This window comes from Pempheris klunzingeri, chromosome 14 (assembly GCF_042242105.1).
Source record: "Pempheris klunzingeri isolate RE-2024b chromosome 14, fPemKlu1.hap1, whole genome shotgun sequence".
In the NCBI taxonomy this organism is placed as follows: domain Eukaryota; kingdom Metazoa; phylum Chordata; class Actinopteri; order Acropomatiformes; family Pempheridae; genus Pempheris; species Pempheris klunzingeri.
In genome coordinates, this window is record NC_092025.1 from 10,556,832 (window position 1) to 10,574,133 (window position 17,302).

Consider the following 17,302-nt stretch of genomic DNA (forward strand, 5'->3'; position numbering starts at 1 on the left):
GGAAAGGATGTGTTTAAAAAAAGCTTTTATGAGTTTAATGCCACGGTTTAATTTGATATACATGAAGCTCTCACACTTTAAGACCTCAAAACAGTGCCTGACATTTGTCTAAGGCTCGAGTTTCAGAATTATTGTCACATTTATCTTCATATACAAGAGTCTGTTGATGTGGTTTCTCAGCAGTACATCGCAGTACATTTTCCACGCTGAACAAAATGAGGATGAACTGCACAGAAAACGATATACATCATGATAAATACTGTTTAGCTCCTAGACGGTATACTGCAGACTGAATACAGGTTAAGTCTGAAGTGGCAAATTATAGATGAAGATGAAGATGAAAGCCCTTTAGCTTTGGGTTTAAGAAAAAGGCCAATATTCGATCTTATGCTTATACAATACATCTTAGATTCCCAGCAAAACCCTAAAAATCTGGTTGGCACCCAATCACATTCGTAGTGGGATGGCAAATTTATGGTACCGATTAAATTAGAGAGGAATCATCACTTGGTATGTATGGCTATGGCTGGGAGAAATATTTTACCTTAAAAAGGTCAAACTTGACAAAATCCTTGTGTAAAAAAAAAAAAAAAAAAAAAAACGTGACCATTTCAGAATGAATTTCAGAATCATGTTTACACCATTTTGCTCTCACAGCCTCATCCATTTTATGGCTTTTCTTCCCACAACATGCACCAGAAAATACATTGTTAACTACAGTGGAAAGGACAAATAACAGGAATGCAATGGATCCTATCCTCAAGTCGCTGACAGTTTGCATAAGCAGCAGAGCTACTTTTATTTTAGCCTATTTAGATTTTGAGCAGGGAGAGGAGAAAGGGAGGCTGGAAGGAAGTATTAAGAAGCAGAGGAGGAAGTTGGAGGACTGAAAAAGAAGCAGGCCAGTGAAGAAACAAGGGTGGCAGTCTATCCAGTCCCTTCATGTCAGTGGAAAGCTTAAAAACATCCTTCCACCAGTGACAGTTCAGGAAGCTAAAGTCAACTTGGCTTTTTCCCTGAAATGACAGTGGAGGGGTCTTAAAAGATTAATGAGTATAGCTTTGCTGCTTCGTCATGCTTAGCCATGCATTGATAGAAACTTCATTCATCTCATCTATTTCAGGTTCTGAACATCTGAAAGACCAATGTTATGGTTTTTGGAGCAAAATAACTAAAACCTTGTGGAGGAGGAATTTACTGCCAAATACTTTTACAGAAATGTTAAAGATAGGTTCACAGTTTTTTTGAGACACATGCCTCATCTTTACTAACAAGTTCTCTGTCGTCAGTGTTGGATTTACAGTGCTGCGATACCAGAGATATGCTGTACTGGTCATTTAGTCTGAAGTCTCATAATCTCCAAAAAAAAAAAAAAAAAAAAAAGTAAAATACGTACGTATTACCTACGTAAAATGTGTGGATTGCAGCCTATTTTATATCTTGGATTCATGTTTGTGTGAAGTGCATTACACAGGCATTTACATTTTTTTCATTACATTTTTCTAGTTGCTTACAGCTATAGTGGACTAATGTGACAAATCGTTTTAACAGGAACACAGGAGGAGCCTGAGAGTAACAAATACACACAATGAGGCAGCAGAGGAATTTATATATATTTCATATATTATGCAATATACACAGACAGTATATACTGTATGTATACAGTATAGGTTCAGTACTAGAATAGACAAAAAGATCACAAGACTCCTACGGTCTGGTTGGTGTTCTCAGAGCATACTCCCCGGCAGCTGAATCTGATCCACTCACACAAAAAACAAAAAGGCAGAAACAAAAAGGTGACAAGGTGCACGGAAACAAAACAAGGCCAACTCTGTGAAAGCTTCTGAAGTGATGCGAGCGGAGTCAGGAGGGGAAATCCCTATTTGTCCAACCAAGCAAAGCAATAACACACACCTAAACTGAAGAGTCTCCTCAATCACTGAGCAATAAGCCGCATGGTGAACAGCTTCGACTCCTGGAAAAAGCATCTTCTCACGCAGTAGTCCTCAAGCACCGTTCGTAGAAATGCAGAGAATAGAAGCTGCTATGTAATGCAATGCAACCCAAAGCCCCTGCAACACGTTGCACTTCCATAAAACTTGGTGCTAAATTGAGTTAAAATGAAAAAAAAAAAAAGGAAATTACCCCTTCTAGCATAATGCACCGCTATGCATCAGTACCACCATGACCACAGCCTTAAACATTACTATAGTGACATATTATACATTATATATATCAAGCTCACTTATTAGTGTACTAAACACTTACACGACACACCTATCAGGGTACGACAAGAGATCAGCCATATGATTACATTCGTCCTTAGATTCAACTGCTTCTCCACCCCCCCTACAGTGCCAACTCTTTTTCCCCCTCTTCAACTCAACTGAAAAATTAAGAACCGACGGGAAAAAAAAATTAGAAATTCTGTCAAGAACTGGGTGCAGCGCTTGTTTCCCTTTCCCTACCACACACAGCGAGGAAGCAGTGGGGCAGAGAAAAGGAGATAGTTGCGCGGGCTTAAAATTCTCCTCTCATACCGTCTCTATTCCATCAAACAGACTTCGGTGCATCTAAAATGTGACAACGGGTCTGGTGGAGAGATTGCAATATGAAAATGTGAATATGTTCATCATTATAATGAATACAGCCATTTTAATGCAACCGACTACGAAAATGAGCTATAATCCACTCAGTGCAGATTCTCTATTTTCTTTTTCATCCATTCACAGAACTCCAGTAAAAAGGAAGTGATCACTTATGAGACTATTGCAAACATCTGTGTCCCATGTGTCTAACAAATGTTGTTTGCTCTGCCCATTTTGATGAAAATTGGCACCTCTCTAATTAATGCTCTGGCTTAACCAACTGAATGGATGGCTGCAGCGTGCTATTCACAGACTCACCAATTGCTTATTTTTTCTGTTTTAAATGGAGGAAATCACATATGGAAAATATCATGGAAGCCTTACATCTGAGACAGAAAAACTGGTTAATTTGAGTAAGTTCTATAGCTGAAATAAACAGCAGGAGGAGAATTATATTCTATTTCTGTATGAGCTTCAGTAATAGAGCAACAAAAATCTACAAATGGTAAAAATATAAAATGTGAAAACAACCACCCAGGGAGTCATTAAGCATATGCTGACTGATGGGCTTCTATGTTTAGTGATTATGTTGCACCTGATATAGTCTCCTAATATTTTTGATCAGGGACAACTAAGAATGGTGAAGGAAACCACAAAGCATTCAACCCACCGGTATTTCCAAAGTATTTGCAGCGCTCACGGTCCAGGACAAACTACCCACGATCCCCAGATAATTGCTCCAATCACTGCTAATAATCTTAGCAGTCTGTTCGCTATAATGAGTCTGTAATTACACTTTTTAATCACAGAGACCTTTAAGGTCAAGGGTTTTCCATCAAAAAAAGGGCTGGGGAATTTATGAGTGCCTAAAATTAAATTTCAGAAACAGTTTCAACAAACACCACAAGTGGTTCAGCCAAAGAAGCTTCATAATGCGTTTGCGTGTGGGTGGAGCAGACAATCTGTCAACACGTACCAAATGCTAAATCAACCTGAAGGATGCTGTAAGAAGGAACACGACCCAGCTGAGTATGTGTAAACCAAAAGGACAACTACAGCCAGAATAACACTAATTTGCCATGAAGGCTTTATTTATTACTTTATTTTTATTTATTTATTTATTTTTTAGAAATGGCTACAAAATGCACTGCACTGTTCAGTCCCTGCGTGGAGTTATTCAGCATATACAGGCAAAGCAGGGGATGTGTACCCAAGGACAGAACCCAGATCATAAACAAAAAGGCAAGAGATGTGTCAAAGCACTAGGGAACAAGAAGTGTCAGCATAATTTTGCCTGGAGTTAAACGAGGAAGGAGGCGCACTTTTGCATACAAAGGGGCTTAATCTGTCATTATCTAAACAGGGATGCACAATTAATTGCAGATCCTTCCACAATCATACAGGCTAAGTCAGCAATATTTAAGTTTATACGCTTTTTTTTTGCCCTGACTTCCTGGTGTGGTTCAGCGTCCATTATGTGTGGCCAACTAAAACCTCTGAATACACAGTATGGACCTCTGTAAGCCGACTGAAGGTACTGGTGATGGAGCTTCGGTGGAAATGAGTGTAAGAAACCTCATACCTCATACGAAAAAGCAACGGAGCAAAATGTAAAAAGATGGAAGGTAGCTCTGACCTGACCCACTCATAGGATCGGGACTCAGGCTGATCTACTTAGATAGGAGTTTGGTGAACAGCTGCTGTAGACTGGATACAGATTTGTTTTTTCAATCCAGTCTTTAAACCTGCAATAACAGATTTTTGGGCCAAATGTTCCCTCAGGCTTGACAATAACAGTTGTCCAGATCTGTCCAACAGCTATGCGGATGTTTTTCAAGGCAAGCCGTACCAGTCCCACTTTTATTTTGGGGGTTTTAAAAGGATGTTTTTTTTTTAAACCTACACTGTGTCCTGACATGTAAACAGAAGCACGGTGAAAGGCAAGTGTGTGTGTGTGTGTGTGTGTGTGTGTGTGTGTGTGTGTGAGGGTCTGATTGCCTTCCTTGTCCAATTGGGGACAACAGTCAAGTCATTGGGAAAGAGCAGATTTTGGAGTCATTGGTTGGGGTTAGGTTAAATAAGTTGTGGTAATGGTTAGGGAGGGTTACTGTGTGTTCACACCAAAAGCAAAGCAAATTTCGTGGAATGTGATTAAATACAAAGTCAATGCAAAGACACAAGTAGATACAAATTTGTGTGGGTCAGAACAAGAGACGCAATGTGAATTTTGCAAGAAATGTGCATTATTCGTGCGAGTAAACCCACGGTCAAGCTCATGCGAGTAGGGTAAGGCAAAAATGTGTCTCTTTTTTGAGAGAACACAGTTAGGGAAGGTCTCCAGGAAAATAATGTTAGTCTGTCCCCAAAGGTGACCCAAGCATGCGTGTTTGTGTGCGAGTGTGTGTGTGTGTGTGTGTGTGCTTGAGTGAGAGAGTGATGAGCACTGACATGACAGTTTCACCTGACTGAACTCAGTTGATGCTCTGCCAGGCAGACGGCCTGTGCCTCCCCTCCGGCCTTTCAATGAAAATAAATGATCCCTGGGTGGCTATTGCATTTTGTACAAAATGGCCACAAGTCAGCAACTACTTAATGTCCATTCCAAAAGGGCTGCTAAATTAAAAGCTCCACCATAATTCTCTAAAGTTTTTTATTATTTCCAGCAGCCGAGTGTGTACATATGCACCACAAAATGGATACATATGAATATCAAAACCACGACGCAATACTGGCCTAGCAGATTGCTACTCAAGAAGGAAGCATTCAATATTCTGGGGTTCTCAGGCCAACAATTAAGCAAACTCATCTAAATTGTTTCATGAAAATCATCACACATTGTCTACACATTACTGTGATCGGTGACCATCTAGCCATACAGTAACGTCTTGTAGCGTCTTCATTTAAGAATGGGCTGTTTCAGTTTAGCTACTTGTTAAGCTGATGGAGCACACCAGCTCAGCTGATTCTCTGCCGTCCGTCAAAATGCAGAAGCCAACGCATTTAAGAACAAGACACAAGTAACAAACAACACATCAACAGGCTCTGACGACTGCCCTGATAGACAAATATCTTGCATATACAAATAGGTAACCAAATAACGCGTGCTACTCCTTTAAGAATGCACTGTTAATTACACATTAATTTGGGAAGTTGTGATTTAACTCTACTTGCACAGGAATACAATCTTACAGTACATTGGCTGGGAACAGCATTGTAGTTTTAACGTCTCCGCTGGCATATCATCTCTGACTGAGTCAAATTAATACATAAATCACAGTGTAATATATCCGGTGGGACCCTCGAGTATAATTCCATTTTTTAATACATTTTTAACCATGAAAAATCTCTTTTTTGTCAGAGGAAGTTAATGTTCAAAGTCAACGTAGATGAAAATCCTCCAGTGAAAACCCGGCTCTTATTCAGTTTGATGTCAGCTGTCAAATGAGCTATGAACTGATTATTTTAGAATCGATGAACTGTTTAATTGATCAAACAAATTAATCCAGGTTGGTAATGAAGGAGGTTTCAGAGACACGTATGTAAACTAATGGGCCATTTTCCTCAAAAGCTGCAAAACTCATCTCATAGCAGTAGCACTGGGAATTCAGCAGCAGCAGAAGGATCTGACAGCCACATGAGACATGTGAAGCATCTGTTAAATAGACTTTCAAAGCCTTCATTTTACCTATAGCAGTGCTCTATGGAGTAATCTGGTCACACTGGCATTAACTACAGTCTTAAAGCTCGCTACACTAGAGACATCTGTAAGCACTAAGTGGCTTTGAAAAAAGTCTTAAGCCATTTTAAAGAAGGTTGTATTTTTTTTTTTTTTTTTTTTTTAAATGGTGCATTTCTTTCAAACAGAAAAAGAAAAATCAGTAGAACTAAGGCAGAGCAGCAAATATGCCACCTTTAGACACTAATGTGCCAAAGCAAAATATAAAGGTCAAAATGTGCCAGATGCATTTTCTTTTTTTAGATTTTCTTTAAGGAAGAGTGATTTTCTAGCATTTTGCCTTAATGAGATTGTTGACAAAGAGTGACAGGGAACATGGGGAGAGAGAAAAGGGTATGACATGTGCTAAAGGTCCCTGACTGGAATCGAACAGGCTTTGCCGCAGTTAAAGCTGCTGGCTCACCATGACGCCTCCAAGAGGTGATTACTAAAGACAGCAGTCACACATATTAAGTGCTTAGTACTGAGCCACTGTAAGATGAGGGATGGCATTCATTTCAAGGACTTTTTGTGGAATGAAAGATAAACCCAAGGACGTCTTACTGAGCTGAAGATTATTCTATGGACCATACTAGCAGTGAACCTTAACCATTCCTTGTTAGCATGAAATCTGCACCACAGGCAGTACACCGGTCTATATATAGATTAGGGAGGCTTCAAGACAGGCAAGTGCATTGTCCAAACAAATCTTAATTCTTTACGCGTCATGTACGTCTGATATTCCAAAAACTCAACTCTCCTGTGTCCTCCGTCATTCTGCTGCTTGGATACATAAACAAAGATCACCCTTGCAGCACACCAAGTTAAAAATGTCGGACACAGACACCACTCAAAGGGCCTATAAAGAGTGACTTCTCCCTGACCACAGAGTAACCTATAATTGGGGGCCCAATATCAGCCTGCCTAAATACACAGCTTACAATATACACGTTTCAAAATAGTACGTGGTGTGGTGGGGCAGAGCCACACTGGGCAGAGTAAGGTGGAGCCTCAAGGCTTGAATATGTTTCGCTAGTGTGGACACAATCTCCTACGAAGACACGCAAGCACCGGCTGCAGCCACTTAAGTGCACTTGATGCACTTGCAGTTTTGCCCTTTTATTGGGGGAGCTGACATAGCCCTTATAAGACATGTTGTCATGCTGGTGTGAAGATCCTCTATCTGCATTTGCACGAAGTCAAGTGTTGAAAATAAAGGAATTACTGTTCGTACAGAACGCAGAGACTGCCTGGGTCTTGATTTACGCTGTAGCAGGAGCACTCTCTGATGACACACAATAGTTCATTCACTTCTAATACATACTTGATTCTTTTTTTTTTAAAAAGGTTGTGTTTTGAAATGAACTGCTGCAAAGCCAAAATGATACTAGTGAAAAAACATGATTTACTAAGATTTAATATCTTGACATATGATGTAACTGAGTATACCACACAGAGCTGTACAGCACGGCAGGTCTATAACCATAAAAACTCTAAAACGTTATAGAAAGTATAATCATTTGTTGTGTTGCTATGGAAATGGTGCACTATATTTTAGAAAGCGATAAAAATGCAGTACTATAGAAACATATTTCTTTGCAGATAAGAGGATCCATGACAAAATATTCAACAACGAGAAATAATCTTTTTACTTCTGCAGCCCCACTTTGGTGTAACCTCGTGCTGCTTTACACACCAGGACCCCAAACACATCACCAACAAGGAGGCTCACAGTCAACATATCTGCAGACTGAACATTTCCAAATGTTCAATCATGGATAAGATTGAGATTGACATAGAAATTTAGTTCACCGTTCACAACTTATTCTAAACTATGTTCTTAAAAACAGTTTTAGCAATAGGGCTAAAATATCTGGAAGGGCGCCTGTATGATCTGCAGACTGTCTGAATAGATCTGGATGGAGAAGTCAAAAAAGCAGTGCTTTCCCAACAATTGCTGCATCCATTGAGGTGCCCTTGAGCAAGGCCCTTAACCTCGCACTGCTCCAGTGGAGCTGTTCAGTGGGCAACAGATAAGACTGTTGGTACTGGACAGTTTCCAGGTATGAGTGTGTGTGTGAGAGAGAAAGAGAGAGAGAAAGGGAGAGAGAGAGAGAGAGCGAGAGAGAGAGAAAGGGAGAGAGAGAGAGAGAGAGCGAGAGAGAGAAGCAGGGTGTTCCAGCTAAACTGTCCTGGTTAAATAAAGATTAAAACGGCAATTACCAATTACATTTTGCCAATAGTGAAGCATTCATCGTGTCATTTTTTTAAGGCGCTTACGCGGTGACAGTATTTAGTCAAGACTTCCATAAGGTTTACATGGATGGTAAGAGCTATATGGTAAATGTACAGATATATTTTGCACATTTAGAATTGGCCTTGTTGCAGATTGCACCGATTTCACTGAGGACATTTAAAGGAAAATATAGATTTCTGTTTCTGTGATGCAGTGCTGTTTCAAAATAAACATTTCTGTAAAACTAGCAAAATTAAGCTCTTAAGCTCATAAGTAAAGCAGCATGATAACTGGAGACTGCATGAATCCAATTTTGTAAAAATCCATCCAAGTAAGTAAGCCATGTTAGCCTGTGAAATTACCTTTAGGCTGTCAGCTAACCGAGCCTGCCATGAAAACTGTGAGGTTATTTTTGGTTCTCACTCTCTGAAGGCCACGTTACTGTTCAAAAGTCAAACAAGACACTTGTCCATTTCAGCAGAGCTCAGGAAAAGAGATAAAGAGAGGATGGCGAGAGGCTGTGAGGAGCACTTCCATTCTACCCTTCCCCCCGCCTGAACAGTAGCAGATGACAATAGCTTCTAAACCAGGGCACGCCAGACATCCTGACAAAGGCAGGCTCCTCCCAAGCTGCTGAGTCCCCATTCCCAAATAAACATAGCCACAGGGAGAGGGCAAGAGTCGGGGATGTGGGTCTTGCCATGTCCAGACTAGCGGCAAAATGAGTCGTTCTGCCCAAGAGCAAAGCATTCTGCCAGCGAACCATAAAATGCATGCTGGGCAATCTCTTGACACACTACAAGGCTCAATCGCATTCTGCCTAATTAGGGCTGCAACAAAAAAAAAAAAAAAATGGTATCACAATAATTTACAAAAAAAAAAAAAAAAAAACTGAAAGGAAAAAAAAGCAATCCAAACTGAAACAAATAATTCTATTTCCACAAACAATGCCACAATGGTACAATGTGAATGCCATTTATCTCTTACTCACATGTAGGCAGGCGAAAGGGGTGAGGACCTGGATGTCTTAAGAACTGGCACTGGGAATTTCCAGCTGACAGGGGAACCGCTTTTCCATTTCAACGGCATGTTGTTGTCACCAGAATGGTGCTAGAGCAATACCAACAGCAAAGACCATTTCCATGAAAAGGTTTCCAATGCAGTCTTCCATCCCACTCTGCCCACACCATTCAAGGGGGAGGGAGAGCAGCGGCGGCAGCGGCAGCAGCAGCAGCAGCTAGAGAAATACACTGGTAGAGGCAGTGCAGCCTACAGTCAGGGTTGTGACTTTAGCGGCAGCACTGAGAAGCCAATAGATTGCATCCACCACGACTGCTTGCCCTGCTGCATTCACGGCTGTCTCGTGGTAGGAGGGGGTAGAAGCCCTGCCTTCCCATCAACTGTTCAGGGCTCGAATAGCCCAGTAGCTGAGCAACAGCGCCACCTTGTTAGAGGAGTTGTGATTACAGTTCTGGGCTCGCTATGGACAGAACGGCAAGTGAAATAAAGGAGTAGGAGAAAGATGTAAAAATCTAAAAACCATTATACTATTCAATTACTTTTAACCAAATAAATGTGCTATCCTCTAGGGTTTAACATGTTTTAGTGGAAGTCAAAATTTGATTCCAGTCGTGCGTTCAGTAATGCTAAAATGAAATCTCCAAGACAAAACTGGAAGTCTTACTATCCACCGACACCTGTTTATTCCTTATGCAATGAAGTGCGAGTTGATCAACTGTGATTTCATCTTTCAGCAAACAGTAAGAGCACAACAGTCATTTTATATTTGTTGTAAATGTGGTAGTGAAAAAACAAAAAACTGTTCTACATTTTTTTAAATTATTTTTTCACCATGGTGTTCCAAGTTTTAAGACTTGGAGAGCCATGAAGGCGAAATCACTGATAATGCAGAAATCATGCTCACAAATTCCACAACTGAAGCCATTTTTGTACGCATCATTTTTGGACACAGCTGTGTTTTGTGCTTTGGCTAAACAAAACAGACAGTGGGATAAATGAGCATTATTCTGGAGCAATCACAGGTGCAGCCAGCCGTAGTCGGCCCTACTGCAGTCAATGCAAAGCATTAAAGGGTGATCAACACAGTTCAGTAAACAACTTATATACTGCTATAAAAGTGTCAATATCAATTTCACAAACGCTAGCCACAGCTTTAAGCTATACCATACAATTTTATAGAACTAGATTGCCAGTTATCAATATATAGAGTCAAATGTGCCAAATGTTGAGTGAGCTTTACTATGTAAGCCCAGTATTCATGTTAAATGATGATTTGAACAGTCATTAGGTCCTGCAATGGGTCTCAGGCTGTAGGGTAATAAATCTACTGGGCTCTGACAGGCAAACCACTCTCTAGTCCTGACCTGACATACCTTTAAGCTGCCTTTAAATCCTACTCTCACCTAAGCAAAGAGCAGATACTGGGTGACTAGCCTTATACCTACTCTGTAAAGGCCTAAAGGCTAGACTACAGTGGCTGGCTTGAATGGCAGCTTTGTGTGAATGCCATCGTCGGTTCAGTTGTACAACCATCACTGTACTGTACATCTGGTTCCACTAGACTTACCAATAGACGCTAGTTAGCAACCCTACAGGTGAGAAATATTCCTGTATCACAGCCCCTTGACCTGTCCAACCAAAGAAACGAACATCAATATTAATTGTTACAAATTTGTCTGTGTCTGTGTGTGTGTGTGTGTGTGTGTGTGTGTGTGTGTAGGCGAGTCTACAGGGTCATTGAGTGGGCACCCTCTCAATAAGTAGTGTTTCGCTGAGTTGGGCACAACAGTGTGTTCCAGGCACGCAGAGCCTGCTCCATCTTTATCTGCACCTGCACACTCTACACATGCTCTATATTCATGTCTGCAGCGTCACTAGCTACTATCATCAGCTAACAGCATTCAAGCTAATAACATCTAGCCCGCCTGTTAAATCCACTGTGTGTCACTGTGGTAGAGGGTCAGTGGTCGATGACTGGCAGCAATCTGCGATGGTTCAACACTAATCACAGCAGCAAACAAACCACCAGAACACCATCTTTATATTTTTATAGAACTAAATTCAATCTGTCTTGAGTTTTTCCTGCTTTTCCAATCTCGGTGTCATTTACCAGGCGATCAACGCGAAGCTTTGCTGTGATGATGTAAAGGCTGCTGCACTCTTTAGATGAACTGAACTGAACTGAACAACACGTTGTCGAAGCTGAGTCATTCATTACTTTACTGAGCATGACTGAGCACGAGGCAACAGATTGTAAGTATATCATTAAAAAGTATTGGGTTTTAACAAACGGGATTAGTGATTAGTGACCAATCCACAGGGGAAAGCACCTAAAAATGTCCACATCTCTTTTTGGTCCAACTTTCATGAATCGTTTACCCCATCTTTTCTGTCCAACTCTTAACACAAGCCTTCGAGCCATCCAAAGGCATAATCAACTTTAGTTCCAAAATATTTCTGGGTAATTTATTGCCATTACTTGGTAGTTGAAAGTAGAGAGATGAAATCATGTTGCAAAAAAAGCTCCATGGCCAGATGCAAACAGGGGCCACCAGGGTGCCCCATCAACTCACCAATTGAAGGCTCTTTAGTAAATATCTGCGTATTAAAACTTAAAAGGGTTTTAGCAAATAAGAGGGCGCAACGCTGTATCTAATGTGGTAACCAGAAAAGGAGAAAAAAAATTCATATCTCACTGAAAACAGAAGTTGTCGTGCCTGTCATCTCGCCCCACTTTTATCGAATCAATTAGATTTGTTGGATTATTGTGTCTAAGAGATTAAGAAAGACCAACGTCTGATGCAATTCATTATCATACAAAATATACAAAGTCATCTGAGGTAAATGGGGAGTTTTAAACTATATCAAAGCCCTAAGCAACCACTGAACAACAGCCCACAAGATCTGCATGGTGCTGACGTGTGTGACAGAGTGTGTATTAGAAGCAGACCGTTCACACTCAACAAGACACATGTGGGCGCAGTTTTAGTGGATTCTGTCCCTTCCAGTATAAAAATATTTGTATTTGTCCAGATCATCTGTTATTTTGGTAAAATTCATATCGACTACATGTGTGCAACGCCCTGCGGGGGATATTTTTGACATGAACCTGTCCTCTGCTACCAACCCCACCCCACCTAAACAATACCATAACGGCTGCAGTACTGTTGATTGATTAACTACCAACGTTAAATGTCAGTTTTCTCTTCTCTCTCCAACTAGCTGATACAGTTACAAGCTAAATCACTACCTCATGCGGTTTTACAACTTTCAAAAGCACGCACTTGGTTTACAAGGCCCCTGGGGAGTTTAGATTTTTTTTAGATTTTTTTTTTTTTTTTTTACATCTTTGTCATGACCCCGTCCCTTCCTTCTTCTACCACCTGCAGCTCCATCCTCGTAACTTTCTTGTCATCAAACCCTCTGGCCTGAACCAGTCTCCCTCCCAGCTTTATGCTGTAAATGGCAGAATGACCTTGCCTCTACTGCAAGGGCAGCAGTCGTGTCGTCTCTTCTGTCAAAGCCTGAGAGCTCAGCGCTACACCTGTTACCCTCAGTTCTACTATATTACTCTCCTCCCAAAATTGCCACCCCTCCCTCGTAAAGACATGCATTTCAAATAATGCCTGTAGCAGCAACACAACAATAATCCCACATTCTTCCCTGGCAAAATTGATTTTAAAGGAATGTAGGGAAATCTACCCCTGGGAATAGCAAATGTTAGGAGTTATTTATTACGCAACAAATGAGGCAAAAGAAATAACCTGAGGGAGAACTGACGACATGGTGCATTATGTTTTTTTAAATTCATTTATACTAGCCAACTGGTTATTCTAGGATCGGTTATTGATAGCTTATGCTGTAGGATAGAGAGCCTTCATGCTGCCTCCACCTGCATTAATTACAGTACTTTACACTGTGTTCCATAACTGTCCATCCAGCTGGTGTAGTGTCTCATCCACCTCCACACTGTCACAATTCTGTTCATGAGTAAAGGAGACTCTTCTGCCAACAAATTGGAACAAACACAGAAACTATCGGGCAAGCTGCTTTCCCTAGTATTTCTACATGCAGGTCTGATTCCAAGAGGAGTCCGTATGCAACCATTTGGCACTACCTCCAGTAATGTATGCAGGACATAAACACACTAAATCAGCAAAATGCAGCAACGCAAATGTCTTTCACCTAAACTAATCTGATTTTCGCAAAAAGCAAAAGCTTTTGAACGGAGTTGAAACGATTAGTCAACTGCCAGAAAGTTAAACTGGCAGTAATTTGATACAGTGATTGACTATTTAACATTTTAAGCAAATATGCCAAGAAAGTCTCTGGTTGCAGCTTCTCTTCTAGGACAGCAAAACCTGAACGTCTTTGGGTTTTGGGCTCTTGATTGAACAAAACAAGTCATATGAGCAGGTCAACTAATGAAGCAACTTAGCTTTTAGGAAACTGTGATGGGCATTTGTCACAATTTTCTAACATCACGAAGACCAGAGGGTTGATCCATTGATTGAGAAAGTAATTTGCACATTAATCGAAAATTATTTTTTGCTGCAGCCCGTCTGTTTAATCAGGACACCATCTGACCCTTCCAGCCTCTTCCTTGTTTTTGACTTCTGGCATTGTTGGCAAGAGAAACCGTTCCAAAAATTATAACTGTGCCAGAAATAAGGAATCTCTGCACAGAGAAGGCTTTTGAATTGTGGGGTATAAGCCCTGACATTCATGTGTTTGGGTGTGCCCAGTCGTGGCTGGCATGGGGTAATAGGAGTTGCTGCTGAGGTCACATGTGAAATGTTCCTAATGCGAGATACGAGCCCTGGTAATTACACAACTATGGTTACATAATTAAACCAAAATGATTCTGTATCTTCTTTATTTGTCTAACTCTCAGCTCCTCTGCATCTTCTTCCAAGTCAAACTAATACTCCTCTGTGGCCAAGTCAAGAAAAACTTGTGTGTGTGTCATCCCATCTGTCATTTTCTCTCATACTGGGAGTCATCGGCTGCATATTAGCTAAAAATAGCCAACTTTTAGTCAACAAAAGGATTTTACATACTTGTCTTTAATGCCTTTCCGATCAGGTCAAAAGGCATTGTGTAATCTAAAAGAACACAGACAAGCAATTAAGATGACAAAAGGACTTAATTCAGTGGCCGTCGCTGTTTATGCTATTCACTAACTTTAGCATTATTTGCTGATATTCTGTTCAAGGTTGAGAGCAAATTACATGATACACCAGATTGTGTTCTGCTTAGTGACCGTCGCTATTAAACGCCCACCTCTGGCGAGGTAACTTGGCTCACTGGTAGGGACAGGAGTGTCAGCAGCTAACAAGATTTGCTTGTTTGCCAGCACCAACACTGGGTCCAGTTCAAAACTCCTGCTTCAGTCCATGTATGCAAATAGTGATAAATTAGTCAACATTATGCACAAGCCATTCAGGCGTGGAAAGCTGCCACAGAATAATTAATGTGTTAAGAAACACTGCAATATCTTTCAAGTCATTAGGTGACACTCTGGTAAGACTCTCAATCCTGATCACTGAGCATCAGCAGCCCTACTGCTTTTCTTTCGTACAATCTAATCAGGGATTATGTGATTAACACCTCCAATTCCAGGTGGAAGCTATTTCCCAGCCAGGATTGATAACGGGATTCATACCTGCTGCTCACTATTTAAGAATGGTCACCAAGAACCCTGAGCCAAACTTCTTTTTTTTTTTTAAATGAAGTAATTTTCCCTGATTGCAGTTATTAATGTTTAGGGGTGAACACTAAACCTTGTTTTCAATACGGTTAAACTGAATGTTTGGCAATGTTTGTGAGCTAAAAAGTGAAATGTGTTTAGGTGAAGTGAATCAATACACATATTCACAGTGGCTGACTGAATACTGTAATGAGACATTACATATTACCTGTCATGCAGTCCAACAGGCATCGTCTCCCCTCTGTGCACAGGGTGCTCCATACCCTCGCCAAAACCACACCTCAAAAACAGAAACATGGTGCTTTCAACATTTATATGAAGCCTTTCTTCCAAAAAAAATAAAAAAAAAGATAAAGCTGTTACATGCAGACAATTTTAGTTCAGCGATTTGCAAATTTTACATCTGCATTCACATAACCATCGATGTTTTGCAGCCTGCACACTATTTATCTATTGCCAAATGATGCTGATATCTCAATGCTGCAATTGACAACAATTTTCCATTCAATTAGCCATGCATGTAAGTTTTCTAAAGATACACAGAAAACAAAAAATCATTATTGTACTACTGATCACAAGTAGCATTGCCTTCCAGATACAGTTTGAAAATGAAAATACATATTTCAGCTTATATATTTATTATTCATGATATTTTCCACAACTGAAACTGAAGATTAAAACAGAAAAGTCAACCATCAAACAAACTTAAAATGTTTCAAACCTGTCTGACTAAGCCTAATAACATTATAGACCTCTGTAAATATCAAAACTTTGCTTTCAAGTTTATCCTGGAAGCAAACATTTGTGTTTGACTGACTTAAACTCGAATGTATGACTCTGCAGCCTGTGGCCTCTTAACTATTGAGAGTGCGGTCATTTATAGTGATGAACAAAAGTGCATCCATGTTCATTTTAGGATATAAAACGCCCCACAGAAGTTACACAAGTGACTGTGCGTGTCATTTCTTGACCCCCATCCCCTGCTGAACTGTGACAGTTGCATCACATTTCTAACTTGTTGCTTTACACAGAACTAGGCTAATTGAAGCTAAAAATATCTGCTGTGTGCGTTACTTGACAGAAAAGACAGACCTTCCGTGTATTTTAGAAATTCAGCTAACACTATACTAAGAAAGAAAAACAGTAAAACACTGCGCGTAACGTTATTAGCTCTGATTTCTATTTATTAACAAGACTTGCAACTGGTGCACACGTCAACTTTGATGCAGTAAAGTTTCCTTAATAATAATTACTGTCTGGTCCATGTTATAACACGCTAATGCGGTATGATCTTAGTGGGGTAAAAGTGATGAAGTAGACAGTGTCCCCCTGCAAAGTGCTGAGCGCTGAGCTCCCTCACAGGCACCAAGTCGGAGAGGTTAGTCCTTTTAAAGCTAAGTGTGATACATGTGGGGAGAAACTAAGTCCACACCGATGTAGCCGACGTGCTTGCTAATGTGGGCTTTAGGCTACCAGCATTTAAAATGTTAGCGTTTATTTAGCCGGACTGCACAACTGTATCGCCAAAGGAGGCTGTCAGATGGGGGCTTTGCTGATTTTCGAGCCATGTTGCCTCAATGCAGTCGTTACATCTCCACTAGTGGGAACAGGCTAAAGCTAACTAGCCAAGCTAACCCTTTAGCGTTAACACTGGCTGGATTGTAGTAACGTTAGATCATGACAGTCGACTACATGGTTGTCAAGTTGGTTAGTGTTGCCCACCGTCCGCTGGCTATATTAGTTTATCTAACGACGGCGTAAACGACCGGGGTCTTAACATGAGTTAGTTGGGTTAGTTATTAGTTAGTCTGGTTGGTTGGTAGGTTTGCCACCACCAAAAAATGACTGAGTGACTGCCAGCCTCGTATTTGTTGAGCTTAATATACCTTATATGATATTTTAATCACCATATGTATCTTAAATACACTCTGTAAACTTTTAAAAAGCAGATTCCATACCTTCAACAACGAGATAATGTTAACTAGCGTCCTTGTTTTCCTTCCAAGCCCTCAAATCCACTTATACCACTGGAG

The 17,302-nt window shown here is 40.6% G+C and overlaps 1 protein-coding gene across 1 annotated transcript in view; it reads right to left on the reverse strand.

Annotated features, from left to right (window-relative positions):
• Positions 1–17,302, reverse strand: part of klhl13 (kelch-like family member 13) — a 37,567-nt gene extending 20,265 nt beyond the window's left edge. Inside the window, exons 1-2 of the mRNA XM_070843350.1 lie at positions 17,228–17,302; positions 15,478–15,549 (exon numbers count right to left, since the gene is read on the reverse strand). Of these exons, the coding sequence (XP_070699451.1) occupies positions 15,478–15,530 (53 nt within the window). The 5' untranslated portion in view covers positions 15,531–15,549; positions 17,228–17,302. The remainder of the gene's footprint in view (positions 1–15,477; positions 15,550–17,227) is intronic.